Source organism: Schistocerca nitens, chromosome 12 (genome assembly GCF_023898315.1).
Source record: "Schistocerca nitens isolate TAMUIC-IGC-003100 chromosome 12, iqSchNite1.1, whole genome shotgun sequence".
Lineage (NCBI taxonomy): Eukaryota > Metazoa > Arthropoda > Insecta > Orthoptera > Acrididae > Schistocerca > Schistocerca nitens.
Genome location: NC_064625.1, coordinates 120,562,872 through 120,586,399, shown reverse-complemented (window position 1 = coordinate 120,586,399; position 23,528 = coordinate 120,562,872). Strand labels below are relative to the sequence as shown.

At 42.7% G+C, this 23,528-nt stretch overlaps 1 protein-coding gene across 1 annotated transcript in view; it reads left to right on the top strand.

Moving 5' to 3' along the window:
- LOC126215339 (tubulin-specific chaperone D) overlaps nucleotides 1–23,528 on the top strand; it is a 196,441-nt gene that overhangs the window by 92,127 nt on the left and 80,786 nt on the right. The window contains exons 8-9 of the mRNA XM_049942023.1: nucleotides 4,463–4,602; nucleotides 11,528–11,633. Coding sequence (XP_049797980.1) covers nucleotides 4,463–4,602; nucleotides 11,528–11,633 — 246 coding nt within the window. The remainder of the gene's footprint in view (nucleotides 1–4,462; nucleotides 4,603–11,527; nucleotides 11,634–23,528) is intronic.

Genomic DNA, 23,528 nt, shown 5'->3' with positions numbered 1-23,528 from the left:
TTTATATTGGATTAAGATCATGCAGCAAGAATTCTTCCCCTCGAAATTTGCTGCTTTAAGCAAAGCTCTACCACTTACTAGGACATCAAAAATAAAATGCTTCGACTCCATATTTAGATGGCGGCTTATTACATGTACAGGATTGCCTGCATCATGCTGAGTGGTTAGCACACTGGTCTAGCATTTGGGAGAATGATGGTTCAAACCCACATCTGTCCATTCTGATTTAGATTTCCTGTGTTTTCCATAAATTGCTTCAGGCAAATGCTGGGATGGTTCCTTTCAAAGGACATGGCTGATTTCCTTCCCCACCCTTCCCTAATCCAATCTTGTGCTCCATCTCTAATGATCTTGTTGTCGATGGGACGTGAAACACTAATCTTCTCCTCTGCTGCTACATTGTGCCGAGGCATCCGATGAAGAATGGCATTCCCACATTATGGAAGAAAATTGTCGCTTCACCAAACTTCTGATTATGTGCACGCATATCAGTGTACACTATCTTGGATTAAGAATGGTTTTTCTACAACTAAGAAAGTCATTCTGGATACTCCACAGCCATCTTGTGACTGAAATGGTCCTTAGTAGCCTTCCCTGTAAAATTGCACATACCATTGCTGGCCAGCAGATGTTAGTGCTACAACCAGCTGAAAGAGTGAATCCTCACAAGCTGTTTGAAGTTTTCAGAATTGATTTTGCTGGCCCCCTATATGCAAAATCAGGCATCACTATAAATACATGTTAAATTCTAATAATCAGTAATCACCTGTGTTGTAACAAGAGCCATACATATGGAACTATCCACCAACACAACTGCAGACCTATTCTTATTACCCCTTCAAATGTTTACAGGTTGGTGGGGCACTCCACACATTATTTACAGTGATAATGCCCAACCTTTCCATGTAGCAAACTGAGAGATAAAACAAATATGGACAACTAACTGAGAGATATCAGAGATATGGATGGTGGGAACAGATGATTGGCTCGATTAAACGGTGCCTCCACAAAATGCTAGGATGCTGCGACAAGGATGAGGAAGACCTACAAAAAATACTTTTGAACATAGAAGCCGCACACTGAGAATGAAGTGCTTTCCAGAGCTCACTTTCTCGTTGAGGCCCTGAGCCACCATAAACAACAGACTCCGTAAGGCAGTTTAAGCTCCAGCACTAGTTTCTAATTGCTCTTTTGGACTTTCCATCAAGTCGAGAACACTGGCAAACCGTTCGATTCAAGAGATTGTACTTCTACTAGAGAATGTCCTTTCCTGACGTTTAGGGAAAAGGGCTAGGGTAAACGAACTATGACCAGTTCGAGATGGACTACTTAGAACTGTAATCCTCATTACCACAGCTGGGAGGGATGTTACCAGACCAGTCCAGTTGGTCACCCCACTGGAAGTCAACCAGGTTGGGGAGGATGTGGATCTGCGACACTGTATACCATTTTCCTAATAACTCTATCTTTGCACTTCTGCATATATAATATCACTGCTGTCATGTCTATATACCGTATTTACTCGAATCTAAGCCGAACTCGAATCCAAGCCGCACCTGAAAAATGAGACTCGAAATAAAGGAAAAAAAAATTTCCCGAATCTAAGCCGCACCTGAAATTTGAGACTCGAAATTCAAGGGGAGAGAAAAGTTTTAGGCCGCACCTCCAAATCGAAACAAAGTTGGTCCATTGTAATATGAGACACAATTTAGGTCGAATGAAAGACGATACAGCTACAGTAGTGTGGTTCGAGTCGTAAGCTTAGCAGTTAAGCTTTACCAGGTAGCCATTGCTACGCGTCAGGCGCTCCGTCCGTATTTATACGGGTACCCTTCCTTTTTCACATGCTTCGTCTGATTTGAATCGATTGCTTTGATCTGATAAGTGCCGTTTTCTTTGTTATAGGTGTTTACGTCACTCTAAGCTGAAAATGCATTACTGTACTGTGTAATGCATTGTTTGTCGCATTTTGGTAGTGCGTGTTTAGGGCCTGTCGCCGCTCGCGGCATGACTTGCTTTTGTGCGCGCTACTGCCGCTTAAAAAAAAAAAAAAAAAGAAGAATCGTCTCATTAGCGACACAATGGCAAGAGACTGCTATTTGTTGTTACTTACACTGCTGCTTTCTTTGATAATGATCAAAAAGAACCACGAATATAAACATGACACGATACGTATATTCTTCCGCGTTTGCTGTTGTCTCACTCTAGTTTCGTAGTTTATTACGCAGACAGGATTTAAATGAGGTAGCAGCAAACACGAAAGAATAAATGGCGAAATGTTTATATTCGTATTATTCTTATGGTGAAGAGAATACTGCATGTGATTCACATTTCATCAGGTTCGTATTAGCAACCATCTCTTCTCACAGGTAGGAAAAAACTCGGAACGTAGAGTTGGCCATATTGACAAACATCCCTAACAGTCTTGCCAGTCGGATTTTCGTAGTACATTGAAATTCTGCTACATTCGATGATGAACAATACGGAATTTGTATTTACTTCGTTGGATAATGTATGAAAATGCAGTGGTCGAAACTCGGGGCGGATAAAAAAAAAGCTCGTCTTCTACCTTTTTTTTTAAATTTATTTACTGATGCAGAGGTTTTGGCGCCAGTATTTATCTTTGTGCCCACAAAGCATGCTTGTGTAGCGCTACATATATTCGACGGCAGAAGTTAGTTGTGGCGGCTCCTATCAACATTTTTCAGAACTTCCGCTTGCTTTGCACTCGATTCTAAGCCGCAGGCGGGTTTTTGGATTACAAAAACTGGAAAAAAAGTGCGGCTTAGATTCGAGTAAATACGGTAACTAATTCAATAAACAGCTTTTGTTCAAGTGATCAGTCTTGTACTTCCTTGTATTCATGACTCAGTAACAGAACAAGTGATTATGGTCTGTCCACTGGCCTATATCCTTGTCTGACACGCAGCCCACTTGATACTCCTGTACCTCCTGATGTGACCAGAAACAGTGGCTGTCACAGGAATGAGGTGTAACACCTCTGAATCACACAATCAATACCTTTGTAGGTGAGGATACTGAAACCATGAAAAAAATCGAGCTATGACTGTGAAACTTTTTAATGGAGTTAATCCTTTTCTACATCTTAATCCTTTAATATGACATTTTCCCCACCAATGGATAACTTTGTAGAAGTGATTGAATAACTCTGCATTCTAGCTGTTCAGGAAACATTTCACATTGAAAATAACTTCATTGTGGTTATGGAGATGCTTGCCATGCAAGCAAGATTTCAATTTCTTCTAGGATATTGAGTATCCAACCTTTCTCTGGCAGAAGTAAGACAGATATGTTACCACTAACCTGCTGTAGCTGATGTTGGTAGTCAATCAAATGCATTGTCAATGCTGACCTGGAATTCTTTAAATCTCATATGAAAATTCCAACCTGTGTGGCCAACATATCTGCTCGTGCACATCCAACTTTTATGGAATTCATGTAATTCCACACAGTAGATATGTTTTCTTCCGGTCTTTATTGCATCTTACATGTTTCGTGATTCTGGTGACTTTCAGTGTCTGGTTGCGATGATTTTTTTTTTTTAGATGTTTCTAGGTCCCCACGTTTTTACTCCTTTTACATGGAGCTTTCATTACGTGACAACATTGGGGTGAGGATGCCCTCAGATGGTTAAGTGATATTATGTATACACAACACTGTGTTCTCTCTTTTATTTTTATAAATTTTGCAGATGACGGAACTTAAAGTGTTCTGAAACCAGTCATGTATGTCATAAGAGACTGTTGAATCAGCAACTGTAGTGCAGTTTCTTCATTTTACAAAATGGACTTATACAGTTGCAGCTGTTCCACAGGATGGCTCCTTGTGTCACTAGAATGTATCTCCATTTGTCTCTGCTCCATTTATATGCTTTCCTCACCATATCACATTTCTACAATGTCATTGGGTGGTAATCAGTATCACAATGGCCAGTGGTCGCAATGTTTTGGCTCATCAGTGCCAAGTGCATAGGAGAAAACAGCAGATAGCTAAAGGCAATAGTCCTGCAATTTGGTAGAAACAAGTAGTTGTTCTAACAGTATTAAGAATGGGGCATTTCCATGTGCCACATGTGTGTCTCTCTGAATGAGAGGGTTGGTCTTTTTGGGATATCAGTAGTAAGGCACTGTTAGTGCACTGCATTTAATGACATTTTATGTTCTGATGAGGCCACGAACCAAAGTCTAGCTTAGCATCTGACCTCTGTTTCAGATAATAATGCTGTGACCGACACCTAGAATTCTTCCAGATATGTCACAAGATAAATTTTATTATTTGTCCATACCATGCACTTCTTGACAATTTTTCCATCCTGGAACTTGTGTTACTTCTTTCTTCATTTCTATTTGTTTTTCCATCCTGGAATTTATATTATTTCAAAATTATTGGTTAGCTTAGAGGTTCCTTTTCTGCTTTTTTAAAAGGTGATGTCTTTTTACAGATAAACTGTCGGAAAGCAGCATCTGCAGCATTCCAGGAAAATGTGGGTCGTCAAGGAACTTTTCCCCATGGAATTGATATTCTGACTACTGCAGATTTCTTTGCAGTTAGCTCAAGGACTAATGCATACCTCAATATCAGGTATTTAATCTGCTTTGGCTAGTATATAAGTGCTGCAGGAAAGTTCTTGGAGAATGTAAATACTTTAGGGTTGAAGGAGACTACTCACCGAAAAGCAGAAGTGTTGAGTCATTGATAGGCACTCACAAAAAGGATGGAAAAGTTGGTAGCTTTCACAGTTATCCTTTGATGAGCTAGAAAACACACACACACACACACACACACACACACACACACACACACACACACACACACACTCGCACACGTACGCCTGTGGCCCTACATGGTGCCGGCTAGAATCTAGTTTAGGCAGCACCATATAAGAGCGTAGGTGTGTGTGTGTGTGTGTGTGTGTGTGTGTGTGTGTGTGTGCGCGCGCACTCTAGTTCATCACAAGATAACTCTGAAAGCTAGCAAGTTTTCTTTCTTCTGTGTGCCTATTGACAACTCAACGCTTCTTCTTTTTGGTGAGTGGTCTTGATTAAAGTACCTAATATATAGTTTGTGTGCTTATGTTATCTTAGGGATGTATTGGTTTGCTTCCTGCCAACATTGGTCCTCAAGGAATCATTAGCTATTTATGTAATGTGATATCTCATATTTTCTCAGTGCGGTTGATTAATAATGAGCTTCTAGGTGTTCTGCAGAGTAATTTCCATTTACTGCACAATATTTTGACAATCGATTCAGCCATTTTCCTTAGATGATGTGAGTTTAGCTGGTCTCATGGCACAGGCAGCAAACACACATAACAGCAAAACTCACAGAACCTGAAGAAGATGGTTGGGTCGAGCGTTGAAATATTGTGTGGTAAATGGAAACAACAACTTGGCAGAGCACCTGGAAGCTCACTGTTAATTTGTGTAATACTTGCAGCTACTATATCTGTGTAAACCTGTTTTATAATCACTAACAACACTGTTTTATGTAGCTGTTTGAATGATACTCACACATAAGAGCCTGTAGAAATCCACCTTTCTCTGTGTATTGCTATCACTTTTCTGCAACCTGGGAACTGTGAACATATGGCTGAGACAAGTAGTGATATTACAATAGTTGTAGATTTCCAACAGAGATATCTGTGAAGCAAATTTTAATAGAATTTCTGACATATTCTTTTGACCAACATAAATATAGCACGGTGTGCACTTGAAAATTAAATTAAATTTTTCGAAAACAGTCATGCTTTAAAACTAGATTGTTGAAAGGAAGAAACTTCTACGTGTTCGAGGTTTTTCATTTGTTGAGCAGGACACTTCCTCTTCGTAGAGATGGAGAAAATTACATTTATGCAGGGAAGTTGCCTAGAATTGATCCTCTTGTGCACTATCCTCAAATGGAACAGGGATAGGGGAGAACTGCTGGTGGTACCTGAAGCACTCTTTGCCACCCACTGTAAGGCAGCTGAGAAAGTATGCTTGCATCTGTCATTTCAGTCACTGAAATACTAATCACTTTGGAATATTATGAAAAGGCTAGATTGCTTCTCACCACATAGAGGAAATGTTGAGCTGCAGGCAGAAAAGCACAATGAAAAGATCTCTAAACATGCAGCCATCAAAGAAAAAGATCTTCTGAAATAGAAAAACACACACACAGATATTCATGCAGGCATAACAAACACACACACACACACACACACACACACACACACACACACACACATATGTGGTGGCTACTATTGCCGGCTGCTGTTGCCGGACTGCAACTGCACTTGATGGGTCTTGCAACCTGGCATGAGTGATGAGGATAAGGAGAGCACGAGGGGGCAGGGAGTGGGAGGAATAGCAGGGTAGCAATGGTGGAAGGTGTAATGCTGCTCGTAGAAGCATGGTGGGATGTAGTGGGGGTAGGATGGGCTGTGGGGTGTGGAGTCATGAGGCTGTGCTGGGGAGGATAGACAGAGGCGAGAGGAGAGACATAGAGAAGGGGTAAAGCCTGTAAGAGCATTGGTGGAATGTGTAGTACTGGAGTGGGAGCAGGGAAGTGAAAACACAGGGGAGCACTGGGACTACCGAAGGTCGAGGCCAGGGGGTTATGAGTATGGGAAATATGTTGTGGAGAGAGTTCCCATCTGCGCAGTTCAGAAAAGCTGGTGTTGGTAGGAAGTACCCAGATAGCACAGGCTGTGAAGCTGTCATTGAATTCACATGTGTTGTGCAGCATGTTCAACAATTGGATGGATCAGCTGTCTCTAGGCCACAGTTTGTCAGTGGCCATTTGTGTGGATGAACAGCTTGTTGGTTGTCATGATCATATAGAATGCAGCACAGTGGTGGGGCAGCTTAGCTTGTAGATCACAAGACTGCTTTCACAGGTAGCCCTGCCTTTGATGGGATAGGTGACACTTGTGACTGGACTGGAATAGGTGGCACTTGGAGGATGTATGTGACAGTTCTCACATCTAGTTCTATTACAGGGACACGAGCCACGAGGCTAGGGGTTGCGGGCAGTGGTGGCATAGGGACGGACAAGGCTATTGCGTATGTTTGGTGGGTGGCAGAACACCTCTGGAAGGAGGATAATGGGTAGGGTGTTCTTCATTTCAGACCGTGATGAGAGGTAGTAGGAACCCTGACAGAGAATGTGATTCGGTTGCTCCAGTCCTGGGTGGTTTTGAGTCACGAGGGGAGTGCTCCTTTGCTGCCTATCACTGGGAATGTGGGAGGGTGGGAGGTTGTATGTGACTGGAGAGATCAGACATGGGAGACCTTTTTCTGTACTAGGTTGTAAGAATAAATTCAGTCCGTGAAGCCCTCGGTGAGACCCTTGGTATATTCTGAGATGGACTGCTTGTCACTGGGTATCAATCTATCCTATTCCATAACAATACCAGACAATAATGGAAATTCCTGGATGGAGCAATATGTAAAATATGGGAAAATCAACCACTCATCTGCAATGGACTGATGCTTGGACCGCAGAAACACGTAACAGAAAACAGCATTCACAGTAGCTTTTGAGCATTTGCCCTTTTTCTAGCAAAACTACAGACATTCACACACACAATGTGTGTGTGTGTGTGTGTGTGTGTGTGTGTGTGTGTGTGTGTGTGCGCGTGCGCGCAATGAAAAGACTTACACACTGAGCTTTCAGCCAAAGACTTCTTCAGAAAAGAAAGGAAAACACACACATTCATGCAAGCTGGCACACCTCACGCACACATGTACATTGTCTTGGGCCGCTGTAGCCTAGTTGTCGTTGTTGATATTCAGACCTGAACTTCAAACAACAAGTTACTTTACATACGAGTTAATGTGTTAAATATTTGATGTTAAGCATGTAAGTGAGAAAAAGTTTAGCAAATGATTGAAATTATGTTTAAGCCTGGCAACTTGATAAATGACAAGGAAAGAATTTTAGAAAGATGTAAAGAATACTTTTCAAAACTTCTTAATTGCCACCGAGCGAGGTGGCGCAGTGGTTAGCACACTGGACTCGCATTCGGGAGGACGACGGTTCAATCCCAAGTCCGGCCATCCTGATTTAGGTTTTCCGTGATTTCCCTAAATCGCTCCAGGCAAATGCTGGGATGGTTCCTTTGAAAGGGCACGGCCGACTTCCTTCCCCGTCCTTCCCTAATCCGATGAGACCGATGACCTCGCTGTTTGGTCTCTTCCCCCAAACAATCCAAATCCTTAATTGCCCAGACCAGATAGACATTACCTGCAGACACCACTTAGGAAAGGAAATATGAAGAATAACGGGAAGTGACTGAAGAAGACTCACAAACAATGAACCCCTAGAGCAGGACAGAATAACAGGAAACTCAACCCAACATGGAGGTGGGAGATTGCACCTAGAAATATATAAACTGATCCAATTGTTACGGAAGAATGAAACATTGCCAGAAGAATGGAAATTGGCCATAATATGCCCAATATACAACTAGTGAAGCAAAATGGAGTGTGGTAACTGCAGAAGTATGCTGTATATAACGACAAGGTACTGTCTATCATCATCCTCAGAAAATTACAACCATTCATAGAGAACAACATACAGGAATACCAAGTTGGCTTTTGACCAAACCAGTTGACAGTAGATCACATTTTCACTCTAACACAATTGTTTGCAAAATGCTGGGAATATGATAAAGATATCTACAGTCGATTTTCAATGTTCGTACAACAGCAACTGTATAAAATGCACTGTGTCACTTCAGAATCCCTAAGAAGCTATTGAGAATGGTGCAAACTTGTTTGGATGGGTTAAGAGCGGCAATGCATTTCCGAAGGGTCACATCAGAAGTGTTAGAGATTGAGGCAGGTCTCAGACAAGGGAATGCTGTCTCCTGTGTTGTGGTAAACAACATCTTACAGAAAGTAATAAGTGAGTGTAGGCAACAGGAGTGGGCTGGAGTACAGTTGGATGGTATTTTCAGTTGTCTCACATGTGCAGAAGATATAGTACTACTAAGTGAATCAAACCAATAGTTAAAAGAAATATACCAGATAATGGACAACTATGCATGGAAGATTGGGCTAAAGGTGAAGCAAGACAAAATGAAGTTCATGCAACTAGGAGAAAGACAAGAGCAGGAGGAATTTCTTGATGTAGATGCCATGAGGCTTAAAAGAGTTCAGATACTTGGTTTCTACATTTGTGAATGACAACAGCACAGAAATGAACATCAAGGAAAGAATAGTGGTGGGAATGAACATCAAGGAAAGAATAGTGGTAGGAATGAAATGCATGTATTCCCTCAGGGAGATGCACAGCTCAATATCAATATAAGTGAACACAAAGATGAGAATCTATAACACAGTGATAAGCCCAGCAGCATGTGCAGTTCAGAAACCTGGAGCATGACTAAATGAGGAAAGGAAAAACTATGAGTGTGTGCTGAAAAGTAATTCCTACAGAATTTTTGTTCTTTTCTCAGTATCAGTTGAAGTATTACATGTCGTGGCTATTACTCGGTCGACTTTTCTGCTTCACTGTCACAAGTTGCAACCGTCTACTTCCAGAGGACTCTGAATTGTAGCGTGTAACGTGGCAGCAAGTAACGTAACAATGTTGGTGTGTGAAAAACTACAGAAAAATTAAAGACTTTGTTCACACATGGAGCATCCTCTCCTTCAGCATGATAATACTAGACCCGATCCAATCTTAATCTGTCTCCAAGACATCTTAATCTGTTTCCAAGACTTGAAGAACACCTTAGAGTACTTCACTTTGATAGTCATGTTTTAGTGACAGTATCAAAAAACTGGTCTCTTGTTGCGAGAAATCTGTTTTCCACTTGGGTGACTGTGTTGAGAAATAAATATGTACACATGGAGAATAAAGATACATAATGTTAACAACATGTTTCACTTAAAAAATTTTAACAGTTTTCATGTAAAAATTTGAACGCATTACTTTCCAGCATGCACTCGTATAATATTTGAAAGAAGAGTAAAGGAGGAAGGTGTTGGGAATGATCTTAGATGAAGGAGAATGGAGGGGGGAGGAGGAAGAACAATGAAATGTACCTCGCGATGCAATGTCCAACAATCCTACAGAAGCGGAAGAGCGAAAGAATCCAGTTTGTTTGTTGGAAGTCAATAAGTGTCCTCATTATGAAATGTTGGCTGAATATCGTCTGGGCAATTTAAGCTCCATTTTACTCAAAACCACGTTTTTCACACATCTCTACATTTATGTTGTCATATTTCCTGAACTGTGTGTTGTACAATTATATAATTTTCCAAGCACATTCAGTGGAATATGTTGTGACTGAAGTTAGTAGTAAAGAGATACTAAATTAAAATATCATCCCCTATGCTGAAGTTTTACTGCATGACCAGCAAAAGTCTAGTGAAGCCATAAACTTTTTCCCTTGCGTCATTTTGTGTTGGGCTGCCAGCGGGAAAATGTTTGTAAATATTTGAAATTACACGTAAAGGTTGTTTCGAGTCACTAAGTGCTCTCATTCTCAAATACTGGTGAATAATGTTGATGTATTTGTGAGACGTCAGTTATGCTGCCTCAACACACACACACACACACACACACACACACACACACACACACACACACAGAGTTTCTAACTGGAATACTTGTCTTATTGCGTATTGTGTTAAACTTTTTGCATAAGATTATACCGCAGACTGTGTAGACTATGACAGCATGTTACATTTTTAAATTCAGTCAGTAACTATGCAAAATATTGAAAATTAAAATTTGTTGCCCCAGGAAGCTCTAAGATAATTGTAACTGGTTCTGGTTTCCGGGATAATCATGTATCAAAATTGTGATGCAGTGAAATGTCATATCTAGTGCATTATTACTCGTAGTGTTTAAACTGAATATTTGTAAGCTCTTTGTTAAACTTCATGTCACCAAGTGCTGTGTGTTCCACACTGGTTTTGAAGTGCTTTGTTCACAATGTCTTGGTTTATGTGAAGTGTATGTAGCCAAATAACACAGCTGTCTTATTTCTGTGTACAGTTTGGAAAGACTTATCTAAAGCAAAAGTGTCCCAGCTTTAATTGTGCCTCATGTGATGATGAGTCTGAAGTGCCTAAAAACTGCCTGCAGGAGCAATAAAATTTTTTAAAAACATTGAACCAAGTGGCTCACTGTTTAGCATCTCAAATAGATAAGACAGATGTAATTCCTATTGTTGCTATAATGAAAATTCTATGTAGGATCGAAGCAACTTAAAAATGTGGGTTCAGGCACCCTGCGCATCACGCGCTGATTGTCTGTACGAGGGTGGTTGCCAGTACTCAGTAATGTTGTTGTTGTTGTTTTTGTTGTTGTTGGTGGCGGCGGTCATCTTATTTTTGTAAGCTGGATTATTTTTTGACTTTGCCTAGTACTGGCTTTCTGGCTACCATTTAAATGTTTTTGAGGTATTGCAAGTAACATTCTTGTAATTGTCAGTTTAATATTATGCAGCTTTAGTATTTTTGTGCATTTTTTCTTTGGCCCTAATTTTTAATTTCTCTGCATTCCACAGTGTGTATATAGCACAATTTGAAGAATATACTCTGCCTCTTATAAACCATTTGGTTGAGAGGAAGGTAGACCATTGGGATATTGCCATTCAAGATCTTGCTGCAAAGGTGTGTATATGTTGGATCTACTTTCCATTTTTTAAAAATTCTTTTTTAGTTACAAATTTATTTTGTGAGATATGTATTTGGTGAGAGAATCAGAATAACCTTGCTTCTCAAGTAATGTAACTTGTTGAGTGGGTTTGGTGCTGGAAAGAAGAGAGGTTAAATGTTATGTCTGGCAGGTAAGATAAAGGACTCCTCTGTGTGTAGGTTGGTTTGAGCACTACAGTGCTGTACTAGGCACAGTTGTATGGGAGATTTTACATTATTGCCATCCTCCAACCTTTGAATGAACATACCCTCTTGTAGGGTGTGAGATATAATCATATGTGGACATCAGACCACAGCGCAATTTGTCATTCTTCAGACAAGATAAGAATGTATGAGAGTAAAAAGAATCTGCACTATATTTACAGTGACATAATTTCTCAACATAGTCACTCTTCTTTCTAATGCTCTTGATCCACTGTTGCACAAGTTTTCACTCTTGAACACCAGGCCACATATGCACTGCTTCCTCGAGGTCTTAATCGGAGCTGAATTGATAGTAAATATATGAAAACCTGGCAAGGCATGACCAGGAGTGTATGCAGGATGCTCCAGTACCTCTAAATGCACATTCTGAAGGGTATGACTGCCGTAAGTAATGGTACACGGAAGCATGTTGTTGTGCAAATAAGAATGCTGTTTGACAGTAGCCCTTGGCATTGGTTCTGAATTTTAGCCTGCAACTTCTTGAAAAACAAATTTCTCTGATGATGACTGTTCACTGTTTACTAGTTTCCTGGGGAATGTTCCAGAAAATATCCCGGAACTGGTCTTTGTTTGTCCCAAAAAGTTACCATTTTTCTGGAGAGTGCCGACTCTTGAATTTATTTTGGTTTGAGATCTGAGGTGTTTCTGTGGTGTCACTGCCAGACACCACACTTGCTAGGTGGTAGCTTAAATCGGCCGCGGTCCATTAGTACATGTCGGACCCGCGTGTCGCCACTGTGTGATCGTAGATCTAGCGCCACCACACGGCAGGTCTCGAGAGACGTACGAGAACTCGCCCCAGTTGTACGACGACGTTGCTAGCGACTATACTGACGAAGCCTTTGCTCTCATTTGCCGAGAGACAGTAGAATAGCCTTCAGCTAAGTTCATGTCTACGACCTAGCAAGGCGCCATTAGCCTTAGATAGCTTGTATCTAAAGAGTCGCACTTGTATCGCCACAATCTCCAGATGTCTCATCAAGAACGATGTATACAAAGGAATGATTAAAAGTTAAGTAGTCCAGAAGATACGTACTTTTCTTTATAGCATTCATTAAGTCTCCTGTTTCAGACCTCACTCCATCCTCCGTGAGTTAGCGCGTGCATCTTGGCCGCCTCTTTCACTTAGTGTGCGTAGTGTTGGCAAGTCTGCCGACACAACAGTTTCTATTCTGTGGTCTCGTGTTTGCTCACTGCTTCAAAGTGATGAACATGTTTCATCCTCAGTGACGATTCGCATCAAAGATATTTCACCTTCATTAACATAACGGTCCAGTAACTGCTGACAGATTCTCACACAATTGTATTTGTCACTCCACAACTTGTTTTGGCGCTTCTCTTGCACAAACAAGTTGGGCCTTTTACAGATAAAGTTATATGCAGAATTGTGCATTTGGTTTGCCACTTCAGCGACAGTCACCCTCCCGTTAATCAAAACTGGGTCAGAAATTTGCTCGCTGTCAGCTAAGGTGTGCACGTGACTAGACCTCCTGCTCTGTCCTCGTCCTTTCCAGTTTTTTGGCGACTTTTGAATTGTTCAGTCCACTGCCAAACTCTCTGTCATGGTAAAACATTGCCCCTGTATTATGCTGAAAGTCTGCTATGGATTTTAGCTCCTAGTACACTTTCAGAAAAAAGGATTACAAAAGGCTGTTCTTCATTCGTGCAAACAAAGAATGGTGCAGTCATGTTTATTTCACGAGAACACAAAATACTTTATTTCATGACACCGAAACCTGCCACAAATGAAGAGAATGGCGCCGTGTACTTGCTGGCGAGCACACTGAGCTGTACTACTAACCAGATGATGATTAGAATGAAAGGGCAGATACTTAGTGACTTGCCATTGTATATTACAGTGGTTGTGCTGTACTTACCTTCAGGGTATGAAATTCCAAGTACTGCTACACACACATTAAAAGTAGAAAAAGGAACTTTTTCTTTGTTTGGAGAGGAAGGGGAAAGGTTGAAATGGGTTGGAAAGGAGATGCGGGCCACTCAGATCCTTGGTTGCGAGGAACCGACAAAAAATCACTGTACACAACAATATTGTTAGTTACATATTTGAAACTGTTGCTTTCTTTAAAGTTAATTATCATGGCTTCTAAAAGTGAACCTGTTACATTAGACCACAAGCAAAGTCTCGAAATTTTAGTTAAGCTGAACCAGTGTGCTTCACTGAAAACCATTGCTGCTGAGAAGAGTGTTGGACGAGCAGTTTTTTATGACCCTTTCCCTTTTTTGTGAAAATGAATGTGTCTTTGTATTTACTAAAGTGTAGTCCCTGTGTGTTGAAACTAAATTTGAGACACTCTCAGTAATCCCGCACTTCTGATAATCTGGGTCCCATGTGTGAAGGGAATGGCTAGATTAGTGAGAGTCTAGTGTGTTCCATTTGTTTACAAACAATTTCAAAGCCTTTTATGGCTTCATCTTCAGGCACTTACACACGTTTACCAAAATGAAATACACCCACTAAATATCTTTTTTGCTGTACCGTACATTCCTCTAATATGAGTCTAATATTTACAGTATTACGAAAAGGATAGATTGCTACTCACTTTATAGAGACATTGAGTTGCAGACAGGCACAGTGAAAAGACTGCTGTACATTACCGAGCAGGGTGGCGCAGTGTTCGGCACACTGGACTCGCATTTGGGAGGACAACAGTTCAGACCCACATCCGGCCAGTGAGATTTATGTTTTCTGTAATTTCCCTAAAATAGCTCCAAGCAAATGCCAGGATGGTTCCTTTAAAAGGGCACGGCTCATTTCCTTCCCCATCTTTGACACGAGTTGGGCTTGTGCTCCATCTCTGATGACCTCGATGTTGACGGGATGTTAAACCCAATCTTCCCTCCTTACTACACATTATACATTTAAGCTTTCAGCCAAAAGGTCTCCTTTTGCAGTAGAACACACACACACACACACACACACACACACACACACACACACACACGTTCACATTCACACAAGCCCAACTTACACACACACACACACACACACACACACACACGACCACTGTCTCTGGCCACTGTGGCCGGACTGCGGACTGCAACTGTACCTGAAGGGAGAAGCAATCTGGCATGGGTGGTAGGGATGAGGAGGCATGAAGTGGGGAGGGCGAGTGGTGGGGGAAGCTGTAATGCTGCTTTTTAACATCTATTATGGATTATTGCTCTTTCCATCTGTGCCAATACAGAAATGTTTCCCAATTTGTAGCCAAAACCCTGTCCCACATACTGTTCCTACATTGTTGCCTAGTTCATGGAATCCTCCCAAATGGGCTGACCATCAGTTTATTCCTCCCCATTTGCAACCCTTCCTTCCACAATTACCTCTATCTGTTCAGAGTCCATCAGTCCACAGTCCTCACCAACCTAGTCCTGCAAAATCATGTAAATCAGGCCCAACTGTCTTGCAATACCTCCTTCCCATCTGTAAAATTCTCCTCCTCTGTGATCACAAATTCCTGTATTCCATGTCTCACATTAGAAACTCTTGTCCTCCAGGAACTTGAGTAGCATGCACAGTGCCAGCTCAAAACACTTGCTAACCTGTTCACCACCTACTCCCACCTTGAACTACCACTATCCATATCCTCTAGGGGAGCCTCCAAACCTCCCATGCGTTCTCTCATAGTCGACAAACTGTGTCTCACAGAGCTGCTACATTATCCACACCCTCAGAAACTCCCTGCCACCACCACACAGATCCAGAACTTAAACAGACCCGAAACACAATAATGAACCCTTCCTCCAAAAGCCTTAGTCTCACTGAAGTATCAGCCCTTTCCAAAGGTCTTACCCTTTGCCCCACTCCCAGATTCATTCCCTTCACACATGGGACCCAGATTATCAGAAGTGCGGGATTACTGAGTGTGTCCCTACAGTGAAGACACTTTTTCGCCACCATCCATGCCAGTCTCAACCCAAAACCAATACACGATCCTACCTGACTCGATTTACTCCTCCGTCCAATGGTTGTCCCCCTTACAGGCTCAGTATTCATTTGCCGAGTACGGGCTTGGTGACCCCAGGGTTCGTGAGCTGGGGACTGGTAAGCACCGCCAGCCCTATCTAACCATAAGCTCTGGGCATGCTTCAGCACCAACCATGCGGCGCATTGGTGGAATGTTGTGTGTTCTGGAGATTGGGGGCCTTGGCTTCACCGCCTGGATTGTGAGAAAGGTACACACCTAATAAAAAAAAAAAACCTCATCCCCAAGGTGTGCTATGTACTGATGAGGTGAATGGCTGTTGAGGTAAAGTAGTCTCTAGAGGGCAACCTCTGAGGCACCTGGGCACCTGCCACCCTCCAATTGCTCAGGCATGCAAGGCTCTGCCTGAGTTGACAATCCTTTCCCTAGCATCTCATGGGATCCCTATGGAATGGTCTCGTCAAACTACTACTTCTGACAGGACGCGTGTACTGTCAGGTAGTACCTACACCCACTCATCAAAGAGAGCTTGGTTGGTCAGTTGTGCCAGACAAAAGGTTCAGAATCATAGTAACAGGGTATTAGGGTGCCATAACACTTTCATTGTAATCAAACAAACAGGGGAACCTTTGAGAAGGTCTCCCATTTTTATAGCCACAAGGCATTGAAAGGTATTGCTGGGTCTCTGAAAAATGTCAAACAACTTCCTAATGTAACACTTCTAGTTGAAACTGCTAATTCAAACAAAATATCTAAGCTTCTGGGGTGTAAGGCCTTAGGTGAATACCCAGTCGAGGCTGAGTTGCATAACAACCTTAACTTTGATAAAGATGTGGTACTAGCTTTGATATAATTGAGGTGGTCCCCACAAAGTTACAGGAAGAATGGAAAAATATGGGTGTTACAGAAGTGCAGAACGATATGAGGAGAGTCATTGGCAGATTGGAAAAATTGGCAACATTTATTCTAACATTTAGTTCTCCGGAATTGCCTGAACATACCCTTGCAGGCTGTATCTGCCTTAAGTTTCGCCCGTTTGCTCCTAACCTAATGCGATGCTTCAAATGTCAAAGATTTGACCATACCACTATGGGATGTAATGGGAGGGCTATGTGTGGCAGTTGTGGAGTCTCAGCTCCTGAATCAGGCAATTCTTGTGCACTTGCTCCAAAATGTGTAAACTGCTCCGGGGATCACCCAGTATGGAGCAGAAAGTGTGAGGTTTACAATGAGGAAAGGAAAATTCAGGGGTTGAAAGTTAAAAGACACATACCCTATGGTGAAGCTAAAAAACATTTCAAAGCTATGTAACCTCCGGTTTTTGCTACTTTTTTTGCATCCACCCTTAAGACACCAGTCACCAAGTGTGATGCCTCCACACAAACTCAGACCATAGATTCGAGTATGAGCATATGCACTTGTGGGTGTGCCTGTGGAGGGAAACGCTCCACTTGAAACAGAAGTCATTCGGAAGCCATCAGCAATGGGCTTACCATCTCAGCCACATATCATTGCCCATGATCAGAAGCCAAACTAAGCAGCCTCGCAATCCAAGCAACCACCTCCTTTCATAAATAAAGAAAAACGACCTTCAAAAAGTAGTCCAAGAAAGTGTTAGTTAAACCTTCGGATTGGCGAGCTCTCTCCCTCTTTGATGGGGACTACGCCATTGAGCATATGAACTTCCAGTTGGACGAACCGGGGGGCCAGGAACTGGGTAACGTTCTTCCTGACTTCCCCGGTCATTGATGACAGATGTCACTTCTCTTCCTGTCCCTCTTACCGCGACCTTACAAGCAATTGCCGTGAAAGTTCTAGCACCTTTTAATATTACTGTGTATTCTTTCTGTCTTCCGCCTAATGATACTTTGGATGCAGACGCACTGGCAGAACTTTTCCAGGCACTCCCATGCCCATTCCTCGTAGTGGGGGACTTCAATCCACATAATATGCTGTGGGGCTCGGCTACCATTTGCTCCAGGGTTCGGATGATTGAGCAATTTGTCCATTCTGAGATATCTGCCTTCTGAACGTGGGTCAGATGACACGTTTTTCCACAGCTATAGGGTCTTTTTCAGCCATTGGCCTTTATTTTTGTCCCTCAGCTATTGCAGACTCAGTTCAGTAGGAAGTGGCTACAGATTTACATTCTAGTGACCACTTCCCAGTGTGGATCCATCTGCCGACTAGGATGATGGCTGACAGCAGACCACACAAATGGCTGATACAAAGGGCAATTGGTTGCAGTAAAGTCTACAGGCTATTTTTGAACAAAAGGATTGTGCACAGGAGACAGTGGCCCATATCACTTGTGAGATCGAACGGGCTGCTGCTGAGTCCATGCCCTGGCCTAGTAACCATGTCAGGCCTGTACCTTGGTGGAATGTCAACAGTCGATAGGCGATCAGAGCCAGACGAACAGCTGTGCAGACCTTCAAACACTGTCCAACAACAGAAAACCTTCATGCCTTCAGATCTGTGAGAGCACATGCGAGGCGAGTGACAAAAGAATGGAAACGGGCTTCCTGGAGGAATTCACGACTTCCATTAATTGGTCCGCTTCCACTGCGCAAGTTTGGGGGACTCAATAAGACGAATTTAAGGCAAGGGCAGTACACTTCCTCTTATCCTTGTCAAGTAATGGGATCTTGGTGGGCATGCCAGAAGACATGGCACAGGTTTTAGCTGAACGTTTCTTTACTGTCACTACGTCGTCCAAATGAGCTTCTGCTTTTCAGGTGCTCTGTAGGACTGCAGAGATGAGGAAGCTCAATTTCTTCTTGCATAATGAGGACATCTACAACCTTCTGTTCTCCATATGGGAACTGGAATTAGCTTTGTCTGCAGCCAGAGACACTGTTCCAGGATGTGTTGAGATCCAGTACGTCATGCCGCATCATCTGTGCCCTGAAGCGAAAGGACAGCTCCTCTCTTGTTTCAATCAGATCTGGTTTGATGGAGAGTACTCCACAACTTGGAAAGAGGAAATATTAATTCCATTCTGAAAACCAGGCAAGGACCGAAGCACCTCTAACAGTTACCGGAGTGTAGCCCTTAGCAATTGTATGGGTAAGACTCTTGAATGCATGGTCAACCGCCACCTTGTCTGACTGCTCGAATCCTAAGGTCACCTGAGCCGCTCCCAGAGCAGTTTCAGGTGCTCCTGTTCCACCCTTGACAACTTAATTCTGCTGGAGATGGTGATATAGGAGTCCTCCTTACACCGAAACCATTTGGTTTGTGTGTTTTTTGACCTCGAAAAAGCATATGACACTACTTGGAGGTACAACATCCTTCGTCAGCTTCATGAACGGGAACTATGTGGATGCCTACCACTTCGTATCCAATCCTGTCTCAAGGACTGGCATTTTTGACATCATGGTGGCGATGGCTTGTCTGTCTGCTATATCAAGAGATTAGAGTCCCCCAAGGTAGTGTCACATTGTTTGCCATCGCTATCAGTGACATTTTCTCTGCAGTCAGGAACCCTCTCAAATACTCTTCGTTTGTGGATGACTTTGTAATCTTCTACTCTTGAGTGAAAGTGAAGAAGAATTACATGATCTGCTGAATGGAATGAACAGTCTAATGATAACAGAGTATGGATTGAGAGTAAATCGAAGAAAGACGAAGGTAATGAGAATAGTAGAAATGAGAACAGCGAGAAAACATCAGGATTGATGGTCACGAAGTAGATGAAATTAAGGAATTCTGCTACCTAGGCAGTAAAATAACCAATGATGGACGGAGTAAGGGGGACATCAAAAGCAGACTAGCAATGGCTAAAAGGGCATTCCTGGCCAAGAAAAGTCTACTAATATCAAATATTGGCCTTAATTTCAGGAAGAAATTTCTGAGAATGTACGTCTGGAGTACAGCATTGTATGGTAGTGAAACATGGACTATGGGGAAAACTGGAACAGAAGAGAATCGAAGCATTTGAGATGTGGTGCTACAGACAAATGTAGAAAATTAGGTGGACTGGTAAGGTAAGGAATTGAGGAGGTTCTGCGCAGAATCGGAGAGGAAAGGAACATTTGGAAAACACTGATAAGGAGAAGGGACAAGATGATAGGACATCTGTTAATACGTGGGCAATGACTTCCATGGTACTAGAGGGAGCTGTAGAGGGCAAAAACTGTAGAGGAAGACAGAGATTGGAATACATCCCGCAAATAATTGAAGACGTAGGTTGCGAGAGCTACTTTTAAGATGAAGAAGTTAGCGCAGGAGAGGAATTTGTGGCGAGGCACATCAAACCATTCAGAAGGCTGATGACCAAGGACCAGGATAACTGGTTTTCAGTTCTCACCCAAGGAGACTATGTGTGTCAATTTTAACCAACCAGTGCTCACAATGGGGGGTGATATTTTATGTTTGCAAGAAACTGCACTTTTTGGGTTTATTATTTGACTCAGTATTAACTTGGTTCCCACACCTAAAATACCTACGAACAAAGGGCTTCCAGTAATTGAATATTTTGAAATGCCTTATTGAATATTTTGAAATGCCTTAGTGGAAAAATGTGGGGAGCTGACAGTTCTTGCCTCCTGCAGTTTTATAGGGCATTTGTTTAATCACATTTATATTATGGCAGCGTGGTCTGTGGATCAGCCCATACGTCCTATCTCAAGATGTTAGGTGCCACCCACCATGAGGGCATTTGGATATCGACTGGAGCCTTTCGGACCAGCCCAGTTTCGAGTCAGTGTGCAGATGCTGGTGAACCACCACTCTGGATGTGGTGCTGTATCCTTTTGGCTCAACAGGCACTGAAAATCTCACCGTCACCTCAGTCATTGGCATTCAGTGCAGTGGTCCAACCCACCATTGAACGGCTGTTCAGGAATCGGTCCCATGCGCCCAAACCATTTGGGGTACATGCTCCAGACTGTCTCAATGGTCGGGATCTACCAGGCATCAAAACACATAGCCAGAGATGGAATGCATTTCCGCCTTGGTGTCTTCAGTGGCCCAAGTGATTTTAAGCTTGACACAGTACAAGAAAATTTGTTCTCCAGATGATGTTTTTACAACTTTGTTTTCATCCATTTTAAGTACGTACCACAATTTTATTGTTTTTTATACAGATGGATCCCAGTAAGAGAATGTGCTCAGTTGTTATGCTGTTTTTACTGATAAGGTTTTTGAAGTTTATCTTCTCGAACAATTTTTAAATTATGATGTGAAATTATATGGCATTCTGATGTCACTGGAGAGGAATACAGACAACACCTTACAAGATATCTTATCTGTTCTGATTTACTTAGTGCACTGCGGGCTCTTTACCAAATGTATCCAGTAGACCAGCTGATTAATCTCATCCATGACTCCTTACTATGGCCCCAACACCATGGCAAGGTTGTGATATATTGCTGGGTACCTGGCTACATCGGGATACAGGGAAACAATGGGGCTGACAAAGCTGCCAAGGAAGCATGTTGGGATGGTGCTGTCCATCAGTGCCCCACCCCATTGCGCACCATCATCTCATTTTCTGACAGATGCATCAAGCGTCAGTGGAAGACTGAATGGTTGCAGAGGACAGAAAGGCATGGGGACTTCATGCCAGCCTCAACGCTGGGTGGAGGTTCTGCTTACCAGACTGTGCATCGGATGTAGCCCTTTAACATAAGGCTCTCTCCTCTGGTGGGAGGATCCACCATTCTGTGATGTTTGCCACTTTCAGTTCAGCATATTTTGGCAACTTGTGTCCTATATCCTGATATTAGGGCAGGCCTCAGTCTCAATGGCAATCTGCCCACCATCCTCACAGATACTGATTCCAGTGTTACAAGAGTGGTGAATGCCTAAATTGGTGAGGAAGGGAGGCAGACTTTAATACATTATAACCTGCCCCACATGTGGGGACAGCCTTCATCCCCACCCATGAGATTGGCATGCTGACTTTTTGCCAGGGCACTGATGACCATGATGTTGAGCATACCTCACCTCAAATCATCATTGTCATCATCATCAGTGGTTATCCAGCCCCACCCTCATATAACTCTCTGTTAACATCCCAAAATTTCTGAATCTCAAACCTCACCATTGTTTCCCAGATCCCTCAACATGAAAAGTAACTTTATACTGGCAGAAAGAACCGGAGTCCACCACCTAAAATCTCCCTTCCTTGTTCCCACTCCAGCACTACACAGCGTCCTATTCTACCAATGCACCCGCTACTCTTTCTTTCCACTTCTCAGCTACTGTACTTCCCCCTGCCGTCTGCACCTAGCAGCCCTACCCTGTCCCCACCATGTCTTGTACACTCCCAAAGCACCACTACATCTTCCCTCACCCCTCCTCTGCTGTCCCTTCCTCTCCCTGCCCATGCTGCCTGCTTACCCTCAGCACCCACACCTGATGGTCCCATTAGATGCAATTGCACTTCACAGTTCTGGCCACACTGGTCAGTGACAGTGGTCGTGTGTGTGTGTGTGTGTGTGTGTGTGTGTGTGTTATCTACTTCAGAAGTAGTTTGCATGTCTAGCACTCTTTTCCTTGTGGCTGTCTGCCACTCAGTGGCTCCTCTATGTGGTGAGTAGCAATTTATTCTTTACATAATATTGTTGTTATTCCATCCTGGACTTTCCATTGCATAGTCTAATATTTTCTCTCTTTCCAAACTGGTGGCTGCCTCAATTGACTCCTGCTTGCCAACCTGTGCAATTTGAGCACTCTTCGTTTTGTCTCTTAATTAAAGGATTTCCCATAAAGAACACAACTTTTCTGAATAACATAGAAATTTTATCAATGAAAGTAAGTAATTCACTTATTACTGCAGTAGATACTACCTGTCATTATGTATGAAATGCAATATTACTGAAATACTCTCCACAACTGTTATAGGCATCCAGATAGCTTCATAGTCACACTCAAAATCAACCTCATTAGAGACAAGTATATGTTCCATGACTCGCTAAATATATCAGAAATTTCTGCATCAGTTTTCAGCCACTTCTCGGTTCCGGGAATAATTTCAGTGTGAAAAGTTTTCTGGGGGGCAGCAAATTCAAGAAATCTGTTACGAGTACTTTGACAGTTTACTGATTTTTGAGAGTCGAAGCATCTTTACCCTGAATGTAGTCTGATTTCGCTGTCTGCATGTCGACTGACGAGTGTCCGTCAGAGTACCTCAAACAACCACCTAGCATAAAAAAAGTCCAATGTGCACTGCAGAAGTACCTTGCTACCTAAATACCTGATCTGTCAAGGGGAGTCTTACAACTCTACCCCTGATAAAGCAGGTCTGGAAATCTGCTCCCAAGACCGTCATAGAGTTGGCAAAGCCTTTGGTTGAGACTCCCCCATTGGCTCCAAATCATAGGACCCCTTTCATACCCAGCAAACAATGGTGTGAGCTCTGCTGGCAGCTTTCATCACTTCTACCAGCGGCCTGTGTGAACTGAGGATGGCCACAGAAGCCAGGCGACATGTGTTACTGGAGACAGTGAGAGTCACAACTTACAGACGACTGCACTCTACATGCTCGATAGTTGCAGACATGGCTGCCTCCACATCTCGGATGAGGCCCCTCAGCAGAAATACTGAAGGCACATTGACCTTCTTTTCCAGCCCTGAATGCTGTCTCCCTAGGGGGCTTCACAACGTGCCTAACTTAGAGCTCCTGATAACTAGCAAACTCTGCCCATGTGTGCCTGCTTGGACCCTGCTGAAGGAGCAGCCACCTGCTCACATA